Source organism: Strigops habroptila, chromosome 1 (genome assembly GCF_004027225.2).
Source record: "Strigops habroptila isolate Jane chromosome 1, bStrHab1.2.pri, whole genome shotgun sequence".
Lineage (NCBI taxonomy): Eukaryota > Metazoa > Chordata > Aves > Psittaciformes > Psittacidae > Strigops > Strigops habroptila.
The window spans coordinates 23193292-23208489 of NC_044277.2; the positions used below are offsets into that span (position 1 = coordinate 23193292).

General features: G+C 55.4%; 1 protein-coding gene across 1 annotated transcript; it reads left to right on the forward strand.

Annotated features, from left to right (window-relative positions):
* Positions 1–426: 426 nt before the first annotated feature.
* On the forward strand, positions 427–13119 carry GDF6 (growth differentiation factor 6). The gene is made up of 2 exons (XM_030489891.1): positions 427–763; positions 10441–13119. Exons 1-2 carry the CDS (start codon positions 427–429, stop codon positions 11301–11303), a joined length of 1200 nt encoding a protein of 399 aa, XP_030345751.1. The 3' UTR covers positions 11304–13119.
* The last annotated feature ends 2079 nt before the right edge of the window (positions 13120–15198 follow it).

The window sequence follows — 15198 nt, forward strand, 5'->3', positions numbered from 1 at the left end:
CATTAGCATTGCATGAGTCTGCCCTCACCCGACACTGCAGCACCCAAGGGACACCCGAACACGCCAAAGCATCGGTCAGTTGACGAGGAGTGGTACCCGAAGGGTTGCAGCAAGAGGGGCAGCATCTCCCCCCGGCTTTCATGTCCACTTCCAGCGCGGAGTCCGCAGCGAAGAGGGAGCAAGGAGACCCTCGAGCACCCGTCGGCGGGGTGTCCCGCCCCGCGGGGCGGGCTGGGTGCCCCCACGGGGCGGTCCGCGGCGGGGCGGTACCCATGGGGCGGGGCGGGCTGCTCCGGGCCGAGCCCGCCCGGGTGCAGTCCCCGCTCCGCGCCGCGCCGCCGCGCAGTCCCCGCGCCGCTCCGTGGGCCGCCGGAGCCGCACGTCGGGCCGCCCTCCTCTTCCTCCCCACAGCCGCCGCCTCTCGCTATGAATGCACGCCGGGCCTTGCTCTCCGCTGCCTTGCTAGCCAGCCTCCTCTGGGATTTACCTTGCTGCCTCCCGGCTTCCCTCCCCGCCGCCTCGGAGCTCGCCGCCTTCTCCAAAGGCGGACGGGGCCGCAGGGTGCCGCGGTCCCCACGGGAGAACCGCCCGCGGCAAGGGGGACACGCCGTGGGCCGGGCGCTCCCACGGGCGGAACCCCACGAGTACATGCTGTCTCTGTTCAGGACTTACTCCATCGCAGAGAAATTGGGCATCAACGCCAGCTTTTTTCAGTCGTCCAAATCCGCCAACACCATCACTAGTTTTGTAGACAGGGGACTAGGTAAGTTCTGCCCCCCACCCTCCCTCACGCCCCTCAACGGGCTACGGGCGCCCCTTCCCGCAGCGTTCCGCGGTGAGAGGCTGCCGTCCCGCGGAGCCTGGTGCTGGGGAGGTGGGGAGCGCGCTGCACTGGTCACTGGTGTTTCCTACCCCCTCGGTATCGCAGAAAAGTGGATCTTTCGGTAAATTACAGCATCGCGTTGTTTTTACTGAGAGCGAACCCGCGGTGCGGGTGTAGCACCGCGAACTGCCCCGCGGCGCTACACCCGCACCGCGGAGGCCGTAATTGCTGCGTGCGAGAAACACGCGTGTTCTTCCCCGAGTTGTCACGGGATGGTGGGAAACACTCCCCAGCTTTGCAGGCGCGTTTTGGGTGTAAATGCAACCTCGGGGGAGAAAAGAAAAAAAAAAATCGCTCTTCTGGTTTCTTTCCGTCTGTCGGAGAAAGGATCACTCTTATCGCTGCAGCTGTAAGGCAAATAGAAAGTTCAAACTGACCGAGGGCAAACATTTGCTGCCTCAAGCTGCTCTCTCCTAGGGTCGCTTTATCGGTTTACCTGGAAGAGCACCAGCCCCGTTTGGAAGCGCTGGGGCTGGGACGCAGCCGGCTCCGCTGGCGGGGAGGCAGCCCAGAGCCCAGGTAAATCCCGGACTCGGGCTCCGCTGGGCGGCCCGCACCCGCCGACTGCTTCGGGGCTGCATCCTGCGTCCGTTGAGCCGGGTCCTCAGCGGGGCTGGTCCTCACCCTTCCCGGCCGGGACTGGCAGGGGGCTGCTCCCCCGGGCCCGCGGAGGGGGGCAGAGGAAGGGGGGGGCGACGGAGCCCGGGGCCGGTCGGGCCCCTGGCCTTGCCCCCGCTCTACCCGGGCAGCATCGGTGCCGCGGGGCTGCCGCGACCTGCATCCCCGGCCGGGGTCCTTCTTTGTTTTTCTCTCGTTGTTTTATCGCTTGTACCGGGGCAGCGGGTGGAGGTTTCTCGGCGATCCAGAGGAACATTTCCCTTTCCCCTTTTTTCTCCTTTTTATTTCTTACTCATTACCCTGGTTTGTGAGCCACTAAGGACAGACTAATTAACAGGTTCTCAATGTATGCTGTGCATTCTTTCCTTCTCCCACTCTTCCATATCTGAAGACCCTCCCCTCCGCCCACCTCCCCAACCCCCCACGCGGGACCCTGCCCGTGTACCTGCCGGCGGCTGGCAGCGGCTTCCCCCCGGGACCCGGAGTGGGGGTCACGCCGACCTTCCGGCTTCCAGCCGTTTTATGGCAAATGCAGCTCCGGGAAAACCGCACGGCTCCCCGGAACTCCAGGAGCCGCTCGCTCCCCTAACCGAACCCCAGCCACCCGCCTCCGTTTTCCCCCCCAACCGGAGCTTCTCCTCCCCCTCCCCGGACCCAGAGCCCCATGGCCATCCCCGGCTCGACGGGGTTCCTCGCAGCGGAGGGAGCGCGGCAGGGCTCTCCCCTCCCGCCCCGGTGCACGTCGCGGTCCTCGGGGCTCGGGGGGATGCATGGAAGCCCCCACAGTGGGTGCCCGCGGTCGGGAGCGCCCAGCGATCGTCCGAGGGGAGAGGGGGCACGGGGGTTCGCTTTCCGCCTTCGCCGTGTGGAGGTTGTTTTTCTTCGTCTCTGTTAAACGAAGGGGTGGGGGGAAGAGGTCTCGCTTTCTAGCAATAGGGTTCCCAAAGTTCAGCCGTCAGAAGGAGCTGGCCCGCGTTCCCCCCGGAAAGGAAACGGGGTGCTAATTCTGCGAGCCGCGGGGAACTAGAGCCGCGCTCAAGATCATCTTATTCTTGATAACGAGAAGAAAGACAGTTAATTTAACAAATTTAGCTCATCTCGCTGCATGGGAGATTCTACTCCGGGGGAAGTGATTTGCTAACAGAAGTCCTGGTTTGATTAAGGAAAAGCCTCACTTTCCCCCATTGATTTTGATTTGATGTGTCACAGGCTGTGACCTTCTGCTGGACCTTCTGAGGGTTGCTTAGCATCAAGCCACTGATTGGAGTATTTCAACTCAGTGATCTAATTGAGTGTTCATGTCATAACATATCAAATATTGTCTAGTCTCCCATAATGAAGCGGACCAGCCAATGGCACATCACCAAAAAACTTCAAGAGAGCTTCCGTTCCTCTGAAGTGGTAGCTATTTTACTGCCCACCTCCCCGTGGGCTCCTAGCCCAGTTAATTGGCGAGCTGGAGTTGTGCTGATGATGAACAGTCTTTGCTCAGGGAAAGCGGGGAAGGGGAGGGGGAGTTTCTGTCAATTCATTTGCAGACAATATAGCCGCCCAAATTAACCCAATTAGATGGGCTGCTCTTTACCTAAGCGGCAGGACCGGGGGAGGCAGTGGTGGACGTCCCTCCTGCCCTGCCCGCACGGCATACTTCAGCGCAGGATTTCGGGGGGACAGCAGCCCCGAGAGGAGCACGAAGCAGCCTTTAGTCCTGCTTGAGGAGAAATACCCTTCCAGCACGGCGTGGGCTGCTGCGCCTGCGTGTCCGTGGGAGCATCCCGCGGGAGACGTAGCGCGGCCGCCGGATTCTGCCCGCAGCGGCCCCGGGGCAGCCCGGCCCAGCGCCCTCGGAGGCGGAGGGTGCGGGCACCGGCACCAGCACCGGCCTTCCCCGCCGCTCCTTGCTTTCCTTCCCGCTTGGAGCTAGTATGATCTCTTTCAGGGCAGCTCGAGAAGGAGGAAAGCCTCACTGCTGCGTTATATATATATATTATTCCCCCCCCCCCCCATCGGTAGAAAAAGGATGCAGAAAGGGAGGAAAGGATTTGCGATTCCGCCTTCGACACCCCCTCCCGCCCCCCACTCGCTCCCCCTTGTTACGGTCGCAAGATCAGACAGGACCTAGCTGAATGTAGGAAAATTACTGTTGGCACATGAAGTAACTCATTAAAACGCAGATGGTGCTCTCGCTGGCCTCAGGACCCCCAGCATTGGAGCTCCACAGTAAGGCAGGACAATTAGGAGCTGCAAGGACTCCACCAGGCAGGGGGGAGAAAATAGAGAGCGAGAGGGAGAAGGGAGCTATAAACAAGCAAATCCACAGCTAGCAAGAAACCGGACAAACCGAAAACAAAAAAAGAAATAACCGGGATGCGAGGGAGCGCGATTTTCAAAAGGATCTCCCGTGGGAAGAGGATGCCTCAAGGGCCTTTGCCCTCCGCATCTGCGGAGCTGCCCGCAGCCGCGGTACCGCGTCGGGCTCCCGTATGCAGAGAGTTGAGCTCCGCGCCTAAGGGACGGGGAAATCGAATTGGGTCTAGACTGTCTCCTTTTTCCGTTCCCTTTTTCTTTGTGCCGTTTCGTGTTCCAGTCGAGAGGCAGCTGGTTTAGACGGGCAGGGGTCCGGCCGTTGTTATTTCGCTCTTGCCATTAGGGTCGCGATGGGGTGAAGAGGGGGGGCAGGACGAAAGGAGGGGATCCCGTGTGCAGAAGCTGGAAACGGCCCGGCTGTGCATGTGGGAGAAGAAAAGAGCGTAAATCCCACTTGAAGTTCATCTAGTGCAACATGTTTATGCAAAACAGCGGGTTTCTGGGTGGACCGAAAGCTGCAGTGTAGTGTAATCTGCGCAGTGCATTTGCCCAGGCAGTGTTGTCGTTGGCAGAAGGAAAATGAAATATAAGCAGGGAAGTATTTTAATTGGGAAGGAGGGAATTCACAACTGTTAATTATTTGGTGACCTTGTATTCGATTTGTTTGAGCCCCTTATAAAAACACTAATGCAGACCAGACGGCCGGAGCGCGGCTGCGAGCAGCCGCTTCTCATCCCCGCCCGGCTCCTGGGGAAGGACCGAGCGGCTCGGCCCGGCCCGGCCCGGCCCGGCGGAGTTTCCGCGCCCGCGGAGCCGGCAGCGCGGGGCTAGGCGGCGCCGGGAGCGGGCTGCGGCTCCGCGCTGCTGAGCCGGGGGGATCTTGAGGGGCATTGGGGTTTCATCCCCCGAGCTGCGGGAGCTGCGGGAGGGAGCGGAGCGGGAGGAAAGGGATCCGCGGCCCCTCGTCTCTTCCCGTTCAATAGTGGGGTTTTCGGAGGGGGTGGGGTGTGGTTATTATTTTGTTTGGGATCTTTTGCGCGGGGGTTGCGCAGCGGGGAGGGCGGTCAGGGACAGGCAGAGCGCTGGGGGACGCAGCCCGCGGAGCTCGGCGGGGCGGTGCGCGGCCGCGGAGCCGCTCTGCTAACGGGAAGAGTCATTAAAACTCCTCAAGCCATTGCGGTGGCTCTTTTGGGACCCGATCCTGATTTTTTAATTTTAGTTTTTAAATCCAGAAGCCCCTCTGCCTGGCTTGCGGAAAGATCACGCTTATTTTTATTATTGCTATTACTATTACTATTATTAAATATTGTTTTTTGGTTGGTTGGTTTTGAGGACGGTAGGGCCAAGCTTTCCGCTTCGGAGCTGTTTAGTTTCAGCCGCCCGCGGGGCGATGCCGTGCCGCAGCCTGGGCTGGCCCCGACCGGGAGCCGAGCGGCCGCCCGGGGCCAGCCCGGTGTTGGACATTCACTCGCCCTCCTTGATCCCCTCCTCGCTTCGTAGTCCTATAGAAAAAAGAAAAGCAGATTATCACAGAAACGCTGCTTTCCTTGCGATTTCGGGTCAGGCTGGAAGCGAGGTCGAGCGTCCTTCCGTGCACAAAGTCTGGTTTATGAGTGAAAGGAGGCGTTTCAGTCCTTGCTAGTGTGGCTAGAGCTGCATGTTGTGTTGCTGTATTCCACATACCTCGCTCAGAAATATCCTCCAAAGCGTCCCCTCACTCCATTTCTTAGCTCCGAGCGCTGGGAATATTCAGTCCGATTTTCTCAACGCGAATAATTTTGGAGGAATGATTTCTCCTCGATAGAAATATTTCGGGTAGCGAAGCCGCCGCAAACGGAGAAAGAGAAGAGGGCTCTGTTAATGTCTGTTACAGCAGGTAGAACCTCTCTGGGGAAGCCCCTCTCCGCCTCGGCGCATCTCCCTGGGCGATGAGGATAGACGAGGGGCCCGGAGCCTCGCGGGATGCCCCGCGGGTGTTGCCGCGGTTCCTCTGCGCCCGAGGGCCGAGCGTCGCTTGTGAGAACCGGGGAGGCGGTGGGAAGAAGCGGCCGTCAGAGGCGGCGAGCCGGGAGCGGGACGAGGGCAGGCAGCCTTACGCGCAGGGAGGGGGAAGCAGTGATCAAAGGTGTATCGCAGCCAGGTGCCTCCCCGCTCCGGCGGGAAAAGAATTTAAAGCAAAAGAAAATAATGATGGAAGCAGCCCTCCATCAGCCCGCTGGGGTTTTGGCAGGACTGGGAAGGCGTCCGAGGAAGGTGTGGTCTTTCCCGGTTACTCTATAGCGAGGCGAACAAAACATTCAAATCTAATCACTCCGTGTAATAAAAAACCGCGGCGAGGCAGGCGCTGTGAGATGCGGTACTGAAACCCGGAGAAGTACCACACATGGAGAGTCAGCCCCTTGCTTCCAAAGCTCGGGTAATGCTCCGAAAGAAATACCTGTCAGCCTTGCGCCTCCGCAGACAACGTGTGGGCAGCCGCTCGCAATTAGCGGGGATATGTGTTTTAATTTCCAGATTATTGTTCAGCGAGCGCCTGCGAAGGGTCTTTAAACTGCAAATATGCTTTTGGTTTGCGAGTTTAAATATGGCTTGAAAGAGAATTTGGGAATGGGAAAATTCTTCTTGAATGTGGTTTGGGTATAATTTGCAGTGATGTAAAGTTAAGATCTGAGCCCTGATGAATTGGCAGGGAGCCCAGTACCTGATCTGCCATGAAAAGGGAAACTTCGTGTAGCCTTCGTTAACCCCCGGCTAGCCTCAAAGCCCCAGCTGCCGGCGAGAAACCGAGCCCCGACAGCGGGAGAGGCTTCGCACAGAGAAACGTACCAGCCAAGCCATTCATTTGCCGTGGAGATGATAAACACGCCGCCACCGCACAGCGGAGGGAAGCGGGGGGAGAAGGCGAGAGGAGGGAGAAGGGGGGGCCTCTGCTCGGCTTGGCCCGGCTCGGCCCGGGTTGCGTAGGGCTCGCCGGCTGCCCGGGCGCTTTTGGAAGTGCAAAGCGGAGCAGGGCTTCCCTCGTCCTCCACCGCTGACACACGCTTAAACGCCAGGTAGATCTACTCCCTTCTTCTCCCGCTCCGTCCAACTCTTATCTTCTCCCGAAAAAAATAAACAACGGAGAGTCGAAGTAAAACTAATACTTACCGCGTAACTAACATTCATCTAAATTAACGTTACAAATATAAACACACCTTTCCGGTGCATTTCCCGCAATGTGGCTTTCCCCAGCCGGGCTGGATGTGACATGACTTTGCTTCTCTCTCCGAGTATTTCGGTAGTGGGAATAACCGTAATGACAGCCTCAACCGGCCCGAGGAAAGGCAGATCTCGAGCTGGCTGTGAGAAGCCCTGGGTTTCACCCCAGCCGCTCTTTGGATCTGAAGGAAAACTGAAGAGGACAAGCCCCGATGCGCGTGTGCTCCTCTCCCGGAGAGCAGGGGGCAGCTCGGGTGTCCCCACGCTGCCGCCGCTGCCGTTCTTTGTGCACCGGGAGGGCGGCAGTTTGGCTGGAACAAAGGGTCCCCAAACCAGACCGGGATCTCCCCGGCTTGCGGAGCTCCGGAGGTACCGCTTTCCCTCCCCGCCCTCCGCTGCTTTTCCCACCCTCGCGACTGCGCTGGGAGCGAGCCAGTACTGGTTTAGGATTATGTATTCATCTGGAATTATTAAGTTACGAGAGCGAATAAATAGCTTTTATCTGATCGGATTCAAAGCTGCTTATTTGAAACAACCAGCAGCCCTGCCCCTTTTTCGGAGAGAGGAGCGGGAGCCGGCAGCTGCACTGGGAGTTTTCCAGCGCAGAGTCATGCTGCCTGAACCCGGCATTGGGACCCGCTTGCCCGGGGCCACATTTCTCTGCTATTCGGCTGTGTCCCCAGCGTGCCATGCCACTGAGCCAGCCGGAGTCGTCGTAAGGCGCTTTCAACCTTCGCCAAGCTGGAGCTTCGGAGGATGCTGCTGGGGGGTGCACCCCCGTGAGAAAGCCCTTGGCACCCGCAGGACCGGAGCTGGTTCTTACAGCCCCCCCATCCCCGCCTCCTCTCCCGCCGCATGACAGGGGTCTGCAGACCCTTTATAAACCCCTTCAGCAGCGGGGACCCCCGGGTTTTCAGCGTCTGCCCTCTTCTCTCCCTTCTAGCTCGCACGCCGGGATGCCACCCCCGAAGGGACTGCCTCACAGCCGCCCGCCTGTGTGTGGGGTTCCCTGGGGGGGAATTCGCTGCCACCTCTGTGTCCCCCATTCCCCGGGAAAGGGCTGTCCTCTCTTTCCCCGAAAGCTTGGGCTGCCGGACAGTGACCCGGCTCCTGCACCCCGGCAGAGATGCGAGGTCCCCAGGGCCGGGGGTACCGGCCAGGAATAGGACGGGAAGGAGAAGGGGCGTGGGTTTTGCCCCGGAGGGACAGTGAGCTGGAGGCAGCGCTCCCCACCTCCATCCCATAGCGTCAGGGAGAGCAAAAGAGGGCGAGCATCTCTCTGAAGCCAAGCCTGACACCCCCCGCTTCCCTCCAGAAAAGAGATGGCTTAAAAGTGGAGCTGTGCCCAGGCCGGGATCTGCCAACACCCCAAAGCAGGAGGTAGGGGCAGAGGAGGCGCTGATTTGCTTTCTTCGACGGTCGCTGGAGCCATTGGAGGAAGGTCTCCGCCGTGTTGGGTGCCCGGGCGTCTGGCAAACGCTGGGCTCAGGGAAAGCCAAAGGAGAAGAGAAGAAGGAACAAGTGGTTTTGCCAGAGGGATGCACATCCCTTCTGTATGAAGCCCCCCCGAAGAAGGAGGCAATGGCTCCAGAGCTCTCCTGAGCTCCCGGACCCTCCTTCCACAACCCAGCTCCCGGGCCCACCGGCTCAAGCATGTGCAAGAGGGAAAACACCCCCAAATCCACAAGCGACCATAGGCCAAACTGCTCCGTCTGTGCAGCGCTGCCGAGACGGTCCAGCGCGTTTGGGCAGCTCCCGCTGGATTTCACTTTTCTTCCAGCACCTCGATAGAGCAGCTGCTGTCTTCACCTGGGGCTGTGACGACATTTTTCGGGCTGTGTGTATGTTTTTTACAGACTTCCCCCGCCCCCACCGAGAAGGATGAGTGACCGGGGTACTGACTCTCGCTCCCGGCTCTGTGCTTCTCGTCAGGGAAGGAAACCGCCGAGCCCGAGGCGGGAGGCGGGGGCCGGGAGGCGGCAGTCCCGGGTCCACATTCCCAGGGATGCCTGGAGGGTCTGACCCATTTTCAGGCCCGGGCAGAGGAGGGGGGTACTTCTACCCGTGAGCTCCCTCTCCCGAACCGACCTGCCTGGGAGAGGCGGGGGCCGTGCTCCGGCCTCCTCGCCCCGCGGGCAGGGCAGGGGTGCGGGGCCCGTCGGGCACCCAGCTCTGCAGCCTGGGGTGCCCGGTGTGGCGGGGTCCGGGGAAGCGGCGCGGGCAGGGGGGATGAGCTCGGCCGGCGGACGGGCTCCTCCGTGGGTCCGGTGGCCTGGCTGCGGGGCAGGTCTTTTGCAGAGCAATTCCCTCTGGCCCTGCTGAACTCCATGCTCCATCTCCCCCTTGGCGTCTGGGGGAACGCGCAGCGAGGCAGCGCGGCTTTCGAGCATGCTAATCTGCTCTGATGAACTGCACATTAATCCGCACTGATTTTTACATTGCCGTGGAGCGTCTGAAGGTCTTGGTTTGCGTAAATCATCCCTCTGTCCCTCCTGCCCCGCAGGAGGTTCCCCCAGACATGTCAGGTAGAGCCGAGGTTGTGCAATACACTGATTAAGAATCGCAATGACCTTTGATATCAATAAATAACAGGGGGATTTAGTCTCCGTTTCTACTCCTGGAGCGGGCTGAGCTTGGAAAAGCGGCCATGGGCTGCTGAACAGAGGCTCCAGTGACACTTTTACTATTGAGATCTACACAAGCTTTACTAGCTTCTGGGGAAACCCAGGGGCTTTGGGAATTTTTGTATTTGCAGGGTTGTAAACATTTTATTGGAAAGCAGCTCAGGGGAATCTGGTTTGCTTTCTGCGCTGCACTGCGTACACCAATGTGTCAAAAAAGGAGTCCAGGTTTTTCTCTTGGAGGAGAATATATATGTGTATATATTTGTGTGTGTGTGCGTAATGTACACGAGCACACAAACATTGCCGGTCCCACACTGGTGGCGCGGCTGATGGGCAGAAGATATGCATGGAGCAGGGACTGCCTCTGGTGTGGGAGAACGGTCTTATATCTGGTGCGGGTCTTTCCATACCTCTTCTCTCTTCCATCTTCTTCCTCTTCTTCTCATTCTCCTCCTTCCTTCTTTCTCTTTTTTCTTTCTTCTTGTTCTTAGTGTTCTTGTTCTCCTTCATACTTCCCCTTTCTTCTTCCTTTCTTTTTCTTCTTTTTCTCTGAATTCTTCCTTCTCTTTCTTCTTTTCTCTGGATTCCTCCTTCTCCTTCTCCTTCTGCTTCTCCTTCTCCTTCTTCTTTCTCATTCTCCTCTCCCTCACCCGGGCTCGACTCAGCCCCGGCTCCCGGTTGAGCCCTTGGTCCCGGACCGGGGCTGCCCCGGCGGGTGGCCGGGGGTTTGGCGGGCGGGGGCTGCCCTCGGAGACCTCTCGGCAGATCCCCCCTGAGCGCAACTGACTGTAATTATTTTTTATCTCGCAGACGATCTCTCGCCCGCTCCCTTGAGGCGGCAGCAGTATGTGTTTGATGTATCGACCCTCTCGGAGACGGAGGAGCTGGTGGGGGCCGAGCTGCGGCTCTTCCGCCGGGCCTCCCGCGCCCGCCCGCCGCCCGCCGCCCCCTTGCACATGCAGCTCTTCCCCTGCCTGTCGCCGCGGCCGCTGGACTCCCGCGCCCTGGACCCACGGGCGGCCCCGGCCGCCGGCTGGGAGGTCTTCAACGTGCGGCAGGGCCTGCGGGAGCAACGGCCCTCGAAGCGGCTGTGCCTGGAGCTGCGGGCCTCGACGGGCCGCGGGTCACCGCGCTGGCTGGACCTGCGGGGCCTGGGCTTTGGGCGCCGGCCGCGGCCGCCGCAGGAGCGGGCGTTGCTGGTGGTCTTCACCCGCGCCCGGCGGCGGAGCCTGCTCGGGGAGCTGCGCGCCGAGCTGGGCGCGCCGCCGCCGCCCGCTGCCCGCCGCCCGCCGCCCCGGCGCCAGCGGCGCACCGCCTTCGCCAGCCGGCACGGGAAGCGGCACGGCAAGAAGTCCCGCCTGCGCTGCAGCAAAAAGCCGCTGCACGTCAACTTCAAGGAGCTGGGCTGGGACGACTGGATTATCGCCCCGCTGGAGTATGAGGCCCACCACTGCGAGGGGGTCTGCGACTTCCCTCTGCGCTCCCACCTGGAGCCCACGAACCACGCCATCATTCAGACCCTCATGAACTCCATGGACCCCGGCTCCACGCCGCCCAGCTGCTGCGTCCCCACTAAATTGACTCCCATCAGCATCCTCTACATCGACGCGGGCAACAACGTGGTGTACAAGCAGTACGAGGACATGGTGGTGGAGTCCTGCGGCTGCAGGTAGCGGGCGGGACACCCCTCGGGGCTGCGTGTGGCGGAGAAACGCCGGCGGTGGCGAGCGGGGACGGCCCGCGCCCGCCGGGAGCGGGCCCGGCGCGCAGGGGACGGGTGGGCGCCGGTTCCCGCGGTGGCGGCGGGCGTCGGGCAGCGTCTGCCCTTGGCTGCCATGTGGGGAAGCGAGAGCGGGCAGGGCAGGCGGCCAGGCCCCGCCGGGTCCCTTCCCCGCTTCCCCCCTCCCTCCCTCCCTCCGTCTCCCGGGGTTTATCTGGCGATCTGTCCTTTTCCCTCCAAAGGTGAAGGCAATTTAACAAGTACAAAAAGAGTCGGGGGAGGGAGAGGGAGCAGACCGAGCCCTTTCTCTGAAGTTGCTCTGAAGAGGGCTGCTTCATTTCTGCCCTCTCTCTTTCACATTCCTGCAAGCTTACCAGCCAGAAATAGCCTCCGGCCCCCACCCCCAAAGGAAAAAAAAGAAAGAGAAAAGTTAAAAAAAAAAAAAAAAAAAAGTTGCTCAAGATTGTAGTTACCAGTTAGGTTTTATTTTAAGACAGCAATGAAAAACTGTGAAGAGCGAAGTGTTACAGAAAGCACAACCTGGGTGAATTGGAAAGGAAACTCCCTCGGATTTCAGGAACAGCGCAAGGATGCCGTTGCCAGGTCTCTAGGTAGCTCTAGCTCGGCAGCCCTTGCAACCTGCAGCAGTATTATACACGAATGTTGTGCTGGAAAAGGTGTTCTATGTAAGATTCCTGTTTCTTTCCCACCTTTGATCTCAGCTGCGGCTTCACCTGAGGAAAGTGCACTTCGAAGCATGCCTAGCCCTTTCTTAATGTAACTATTATGTTCGTAGTTTCAGGCTTTTCCCCACTGATTTCTAGAGTTGTCTTATCTGGTTTTGCAGAGCTACAAACTGGTGGAAAAAAAAAAATTAAAGAAAGAGAAGAGAATAATAATATAAAATGCTAATAAAAAGACTCGACCAGGAGCAATAATTTAAAATGCACATTTTGCTTTGGATGCACTGTTGTTCATATAAAAGTTGTAAATATTTGTTTATTTAAACAGACTGAAAAGTGCAAAATGGAGATGAACAACATGCATTTCTTTTTTTTTAATGTACAAAACATTATATGCACTCGAAATGTTATAATTTCTAATATTTTTAAAAGTTTATATTTGAGTTGTACAGAATTAAGCATTAATCAAATATTTCATCCTTACTTAACATTATCATTTCCTTAAGATATTATTACAAGATTTAAATTCTGTGCTAATAATGGAGAAAAGAACTTTTTTTTTTTACTGTCTACCTCACTATAATGCAAGTATTTACAACTATAAAGTTATCTGAGGTAAATTAATATTCAGAACATTTTTACAATACACCTTTACTGGACGATACTACAACTATTACTGTATTATTAAACATTTTTTTTTTCCAAAAAGTCAGCTTGCTTTTATATGTTTTATTATTTGGTTAAGTAATGCTGAGTTCTCAAGTAAACATTGGCTCCAGTTCCAAAATGCTGCAGAGTTGAGTTGGAGCAAGTGCCACTTTGAGACGTACCTGAAACCATTCCTCCTATCTGAAGACTTTTTGTGCTTTCACAAGATCTTTAGTTTTGTCTTTGGTATATGCTGGTGGCACAAAGCTGCATTATGTTTATCTGCATTTCATGCAATGATTACTGTAAGTGGGAGAATGCATTAAGGGGAAAAATTCAGTCAAACCTTTGTAAATTTCATCTGTACTGGGCACATTTATATACACTGTATGATGATGATGAGCAAAAGACAATGAATGTTTTATAAATGATATTTATTTTGATGCAATGGGTAATATATTTATTAAATATTTCCTGGCTATCTCTTAGATAATGAAGAACTATTCAATAAGTAGCTGTTTCAGTAAGAGAAGGATCCCTCTCCTCCCTCACAGCAGTGCATGTGGAGAAGGTGGTGCAGGCAGTGTGGGGGCTCTTGAAAAAAAAAGCTCCTCATCTTATATGCAGAAGGGCTGAAAGAGATGCTCACCTTGTGGAATGTGTTGAAAACAAGGTTCTTTTCATGGAAAGTGGGATTTTTAACCTTATCACAAGATCTGATCACACAGTTTTCCCTGGCCAACTTTCACCCCCTTGAACTGGTGCTTGAACAAAGGATTGCAGAATCGTGCCCAAGTGTTTGAACAGCAGCAGCTGAGAGACCTTTAGAAGACTCCAGCTTTAGAGTTGGTACAAGTGCCAGAGGAATATTTCGTTTTAATACTTACTAGTGTTTCAAGTTCATGACTAATAGTAGATTCAGAAACTGCAGCTTTAAAAAGAGCTTTAGTTTTAAAGCTGGGTTTACTGTTTGGACTGGTGTGAACTTTGGTTGCTGCTCTGACCACACTGGTTCAGTCTTCTGCTATGGATCAAGCTCCCTCTCTATGAAGGAAAGCAGCGAGCAGATGATGCCCAGCAGGCTGCAGTACGCTCTCTGAGAAATGGTAATCAGGATCCATAAGATGCCATCCACTGGAAGTGAACACTGAGTGAATCATCTCTTTATTTTGCTGCCTGGTGAGCAAATGAATTATCATATGTACAGACAATGCTTTCACTAAAAACATGCACCGAGATTTTCAATGCAATTTCCTTTCCATGTAAAAACCAGTATCCCTTCTATTGCAAGAATGTACATTGCATGCTTGGTAGCAAGCTGGTCTGTCACTGAGCCATCCTTTCTGCTCTGCCTCAGATGTGGCTTTAGGGAGCTTCATCAGACAAAGTTCAACTGTGAGAGGCCTAAGAAATCTTTCCTCAAAGGAAGTCCTCAAAGAGGCAACAGAGAAGATATTGCTGTCTTGGATGTACAGTGTAGAGCAGTTTGTACCTTCTCCTACATTAGCTGATTTTTTGGTGACCTCTTTAATGGCCAGAAAAGGTTTGAAAGCCATTTGTCCTAAAAGTCTGATATGTGCTTGTTAGCTTCCAAGGGAAGTGAGAGGAGCTGAAGAAAGGCAAAAATAGTAAGGATCTGCAGTATCTGCTTTGGAGGCAAACCTTTTGGATTTTACTTTGTGAAAGAGAGGGAACACTGGCTTTCTGAGTGCATGCTCTGGATGCTACAGCTAATATAACATTATCTGAGCCCATTTTGGCAAGTCTGCTCTTCCTAAGGATGGGATCTCTGCTCATTTCCTTATTTAGGTCTGCAATATTCTTTTGTACAAAACCGACAAGGAGCAGTACAATGCCGAGCAGGGGAAGTGAAAAGATACAGCAAAGCTGATGGACGGTCTTTCCTTCCTTGCCCCTTCTTTCCTTTCTCCCACCCTGCCCCCAAGAGCTAACCAGTAAACTGAATGAAAAATACCAGTAATTATTTTTTCAGCTTTTACCACAAATACTGCAAGCCTTTGTTACAGAGAAACCCAAATATGGAAATTCAGTGGATGCACAGCTCAGATCTCCCTGTCCTGCCAAAGTAATATGAATTTTCTTTTCCATTTCTCAACTCCCCATGCTCAAAATCATATTTAAAAAGGGGAAATGATTTCTTTTGTTATGCTGCTGGCCAGAAGAGGGAGCAGAATCTATGAAGTAGTGGGAATAGACACCAGCGGACAGAAGACAGCTGAAGTCGGTCTGGCTCATGGTGTGATATGTATCAACAGACGTTACACAGTTCATCGCACTGGCTCTGCTGCTCAAATGCAAGAAAACCACTGGCTCCTCTTTGAAGTATAGATGTACATTGGAATAATTAAATTCTGAATATGTGAATGAAAAAAGTAGCATGGAGCTTAAGCCCTAGCTTTGTAAATACTGCTGCTTTTTGGACCACAGACTCCCTTTTACATTGATTGATTTGGAAGGGTGTATTTCTGAAAATGGATATTGTGGTAAAATGCTGGA